This window comes from Octopus bimaculoides, chromosome 3 (assembly GCF_001194135.2).
Source record: "Octopus bimaculoides isolate UCB-OBI-ISO-001 chromosome 3, ASM119413v2, whole genome shotgun sequence".
Lineage (NCBI taxonomy): Eukaryota > Metazoa > Mollusca > Cephalopoda > Octopoda > Octopodidae > Octopus > Octopus bimaculoides.
Genome location: NC_068983.1, coordinates 143,805,870 through 143,811,732, shown reverse-complemented (window position 1 = coordinate 143,811,732; position 5,863 = coordinate 143,805,870). Strand labels below are relative to the sequence as shown.

Sequence of the window (5,863 nt, the reverse complement as noted above, 5' to 3'; positions counted from 1 at the left end):
TAAATTCAATAACAACGCCTTCAAATTAAGACCTGTTGTGCTGACACTGATATCTTTGCTAAAGAAATGTTTCACTATGTGCACAAAAATTTAAAGTATATAACTCGATCTTATTTATTGAAATATTATTCCTAATAGAAATTTAGAATTAGAATTCTTTGTAACTTCGAAATTTGTCGTGAAAAACAAAAAGGTGTAGAATTCATGGAGATTAGTGGTAAGTTTGTGCTTTTACAGGAAAAGTCAATTCACTCGGCACAAAAAGCTAAAACTTACTCTGTCAACTAATACCTGGTCCATTGAGTACCTTCAGTGGACAACATTCTGTTGTAAGTATTCGGGCCAGGTCTCCAGTCTGAAATAAATTTTTTTTCCAACTACTTTTACCTATGTAAAATGTCAAAGAATATGTCCTACTTCCTTGTCTAAAGCCATACAAAAAAGGAAGTATCATAGTTTAATGTGCTTGGAGAAGGATACAAAGTGCCTAAATTTGAAAGGAAAAAACAAAACACAAAGAAAAATATTGTATTAATATTTGTTGTTGCAATTGAATCCTATCAATATAATTTAAAATTCTCTAACAGAGAGATCCACGGAAAATGTAAAAAGTTTCTTTTTTTTCACAGGGCGCACTAACGACAATGTACCACCGCTACACTACTTGCACATTTGTAAGGGAGGTAACTCAGAAAAACATTTATAAATCATTAAATGAAAGGAAAAGCGTTTTTTTTTTTTTTTTCATTTATGTAAAAAAAACCAATTCACCATTTAAAAGGGTAATATTTTTTTAATTTTCTTTGCATCATAACGCAGTAGAACATTTGCAACAGTACACATTTCGGTAATGAAGTTTGACAAAATATTAAAATCAAGCTACAACAGATTGCAATAAGCATGGATGGAGGAATTAAAATATATTTTAAAAAATAAGACAATAACATTAGAATATGATTGGTTTTTATTTCCTTCTATATATCACAGCAGTAGGAATTTTTTTTAAAAAACAAACAGAAAATAATAGAATTTTTATACCTATTAAAAGTTTTCCAATTCTTAATGCATCAAAATTGACTGAGCAATCAAAGAAATTATAAAAATCTAAAGTTTTTTCACAATGAAGAATGTAAATTGAATAAATGCATTATTAAAAATTGTTCCCTTCAAAAGCAAACACAAACAAACAGACATGTAATAATAAAGAACAGGCAAAATAAAATACTGGTGGTGGTTTCAATAATCCAATTGAATAATTCATACAACTAACATACCAGTCATATATTGCAATCTTTTACAGAGTCCAACCAGAAGGTTTTGACAATCCCTTGGTCCAAGTACAAATATTTGTAAATTATTTTTTGGGTAGGACTCCTTGCTTTTTTAGTACATGAATATTTTTTTGGGGTGGGGGGGATCTTTGTTATAAAAGATGTACTTTCCATTTTCACATGGGAAGTAACTACACGTGACTACCAGATAATTTTCATGTCACTTCTGTTTCTTTTATGTATTATATTTATATATTAATTATATTGATAATCCATACAGAAACTCTAAAATATCAACAAAGCAAACAAAAATTTTAGACGCTACCAACAAAGAGATAAATACAGAGGATATTTCAATTCTTCATCCACTTTTCTCTCTCCATGCTAATACTACAAATACTTCTTTAAACAACTTTTAAGAAACAAAATTTTTTTCAATAGAAATGGGGTTATTTTTACCTAATGAAAAATAATACCTGAAAAAAAATGATGATTAAAAATTCAATTTGGTATAAGAATAAAAACAATTCACTGCTTCCACCAAAATTAATACAATCTTTCTTAACAATCAATCATTCTGTTTCGCCATTTACAGTTGGAGTTGCATCCTGCTTTTGCAACTCAAGTGCAGCTTCAAGTGCAGCTTCAAGTTGCTCTTGCTGTTCTCGTCTCTCAGCAAATTTACTCATCATTGTTTCATATATCAGGAACGTGATGCAGCATGCAGGAGTAACTCGTATCAGATTAGGCACAAGCCCTTTATAGAATCCATAGGCACCTTCATGCCTGAAATTCAAAAACAAAACCATTAAAATCAATACTCAGCTTATTGAATGAGGGAAAAAATAATCATAACTAATTTTATGTCAGAAAAACAGACAAAAATAATTCACTACAAACCAATACATGAGAAATGATTATATCAAATTACATTCATATTTGATATTTCAGATTTTTTTTTCTATACAAATAACGATATCAATTATTGTAAAAAGGTGTTAAATGATAGGTACTAAGGCTTTAGTCACTGATTCAATGATATTTACTGAGATATGAGCATTCTTCTCTCACATCTGAACTTCTAATACTCTCTCTGTTTCTAATATCATAATTGTGCATAATAATAATAATAATATATTTTACCAGTTTCACTTTGATAGCATGCACTGCTCTCTCACTCAATAATAATGATAATAATAATAATAATAGTTTCAAATTACGCCACAAGTGCAACAGTTTCGGAAGACGGTGTGAGTTGGTTACATTGACCCCAGTGTTCAACTGGTACTTATTTTATCAACCACAAAAGGATGAAAAGTAAAGTTGACCTTGGCAGAATTTGAACTCAGAACATAGCAACAGGCACAATACCGCTAAGCATTTTGTGCTAACAATTCTGCCAGCTCACCAAATTAATAATAATAATAATGATAATAGTTTCAAATTTCAGTACTGGGTCAGCAATATTTTAAGGGGAGGGGGAAATTAATTACATTGATACCAGTGCTTAGCTGGTACTTATTTTATCAACCTCAAAAGGATGAAAAGCAAAGTTGACCTTGGTGTAATTTGAATTCAGAACATAAAGCTAGAACTATCACTAAGTTTTGTGTCCAGTGTGCTAACAATTCTGCCAGCTCATAACAACAACCACAGTAATAATAATCCTTTCTACTATAGGCACAAGGCCTGAAACTTAGAGGGAGGGGACTAGTCGATTACATCAACCCCAGTGTTTCACTGGTACTTAATTTATCAACTCCGAAAGGATAAAAGGCAAAATTGATCTCAGTGGAATTTGAAATCAGAATGTAGCAACAGGTGAAATACTGCTAAGCATTTCATCCCGTTTACTAACGACTCTGACAGAAGAGAAGAAGAAAAAAAGGAAAAGCAGAAAAAAACTATATTCACTATGCAACACAACATCCATTGTCTTACAAAATCAAAAGAAATATTTGAATTAACATTAAATGAAGAACAAACAAAAGAAATTTTTTTTTCCTTCTTTCACTGGTTTAGTCAGGAATAACATATGCCAGTAGTCCAACCCATGCCAGTATGAGACATGGACGTTAGATGATGATGACGATGAGGAGGAGGAGGAGGAGGAGGAGGAGGGGAGGAGGCCCTTATGTCTTTCTCAAGCCCTCTGAGACTGAGATTAACATGGTTACACTTGCCAAGTTGCAAATCAACAGCTGCAGAAAAATATGTGCAGAGAAGTATTTTAGTGGCTGACAGTCCAGGTATGAAGGACTAAGCATCGTGTTTATGGTGGTGACCCAGCAAGGTGTAGACACAGTATTGGTGACAACAGTGGCAGTTCTTGAGTGGAGGTAACAGCCAACACCAAGATGAAGAGGTCACTGTCTTGGCAATGAAATAAAGCATAAAGGGGAGACAGTAAATCTGTGGGCCAGAAGTTAAAATATGATTGAGTATGGCTCCCTGGCATTATATGTTTCGGAGATTCTAAGTTCGATAAGCAAATAATCAAGGGAGAATGATAATAGCGATGCAAAAAAATATAGCTTTAATTTAGAAACTCTCTATTTTAAAGTTATACTGGTAATTTTAATTTTTAAAAAATTGTTTTTTTTTTTGACGTTATCCAATTCAAGGGAGATTACTCTTTTTAACGACACACCTATTTCAAGGGAGATAACATTTGTTAGACTTTTACAAATTAAAAGATTTAAATTTCATAAAAACATTCCAATAAATGAAGATTACAAATAATTTGAAAGTAATGTTTAAAAAAATATCTAATTTGTTTCGACTACGTAGAACGTTATCTTCCATAGCATAACAGACTTTATTGACTGTAGACCAGAGTATATCTCGGTTTGCATGGTTTTTGAACATATAAAACTGTAATAGATAGCTGACTATTCAATCATCAATCATCATTTAATGTCCATGTTCCATGTTGGCATGGGTTGAACTATTTGATAGGAGCCGACGGGTCAAAGGACAGCATCGTGCTCCACAGTCTACTTTGGTATGGTTTTTGTGACGTCCACCTATAATAATAAGAGCTAACAAATACAAAAATTATTTTGGAGAACTAGTAAAAGTGGGATACAGCCATTTTGGAGAAGTAGAGAGGGATCTGAGATGGCACAAGTGCTTTTCATAAATTAACATCAGGAAAAGATGCCACTGTGCCTGAAGTGCAGAGTATTTTATCCTGCACTGGTCATAAGAGCAAAAAAATATGGAAAAGAGACGTGATCGATAACTAAAAACTTAGGAGAACACAAAGTAGTATAAAAAATGCTTATTAGGAATGACTAAAGCTGGAAAGTTTGAGAATGGATAGAATAGTAAGCAATAAATAGTACAAGATATCATAAAACATATTATGAGAAAATAGAGCTGGAAAAAGCATGCAGTTCAAACAAATAACAAGAGAGAGACAAAACTGTGTAGAGAACAGAGACTGAAGAAAAGAGGTTTGCTACATCAGGAAAGACAGGACAACATAAACAGATGAAATAGATAATTTTATGAGTATTACAGGGAGAAAAACAGCACAGAATGATTCCAACTGACACCTACTTAAAGATGTCCTCGCATAACAGTGAACAAATAATGGCTGAATATGATGAATGATGATGGCGATGAATGAAAGATGTAGAAACTGGCTGCTGAATATTATTGGCTGATCTTTGTACTGTTTCAATTTCTAAATCAGAGAGATATTTTACCATTCCTGATACACAACACTTAATTTATAAGTTCTTCTCCTCTGAGATTAAATACCCCCATACATTCCAAATGTTCAGCATTCTTTTCCAGAATTCTCATTTCTTTGGTTCTGCTTCTTAAGTAGCCTTCCATTACTTTCTTGTTGACTTCTTTGTCAACACTACTTTTCACATAACAAAAACAGGATGATGATCAGGCCTGTGCTACTGAACTACAAAGTACCTATGAGGCAAGAAACCTTCACCAAAGGCTCAAGTCTCATTGCACTGTTGTTTTGTAAATTTAAGTTTGGCATAAAACATTTATATGAGGCTACTGACTTTAGGTTTACACTACCACCAGTGTTTTATGGAAAGATCATTGTTATGAGGGTTTTATTTTTATCATTATTATCATTATTATTATTATTCTTATTATTATTATTATTATTATTATTATTATTATTATTATTGGCATCACACATGGAATCCACGCTTCAATCATCACTGGTGAGTTTCTTCTAATTTTGCTTGTCCTTTGCTGTTTTTGGCTGCTGAAATTGTAACTATTGTTTGGCAGATATATCCAAGTGTCTTCTAAAAGAGTTTCATTCACCCCATTTCAATCACAGAATGAGCTCTTGTGGCCAATAAAAGAAATCATTATTATCATTACTATTGAACAGAAAAGCTGAACACTTGAGAGAAAAGCTGAACACTTGAGAGAAAAGCTGAACACTTGAGAGAAAAGCTGAACACTTGAGAGAAAAGCTGAACATTAGAAGCATCAGTTGTGGCGTGCAAGAGAGACGATTGCGCTGGTATGGACATGTGGTGAGAATGGATGAGGATAGCTGCGTGAAAAAGTGCCACACCCTAACAGTTGAGGGAGCCCGTGGA

At 32.9% G+C, this 5,863-nt stretch overlaps 1 protein-coding gene across 2 annotated transcripts in view; it reads right to left on the bottom strand.

Moving 5' to 3' along the window:
* Positions 1 to 946: 946 nt before the first annotated feature.
* The window catches only part of LOC106878287 (mitochondrial folate transporter/carrier), a 101,078-nt gene continuing 96,161 nt past the window's right edge, over positions 947 to 5,863 (bottom strand). The window contains exon 7 of one of the 2 annotated variants that reach the window (XM_014927464.2): positions 947 to 2,057. In XM_014927464.2, coding sequence (XP_014782950.1) covers positions 1,844 to 2,057 — 214 coding nt within the window. In that variant the 3' untranslated portion in view covers positions 947 to 1,843. The remainder of the gene's footprint in view (positions 2,058 to 5,863) is intronic. The other variant, XM_014927465.2, reaches the window with a different exon arrangement.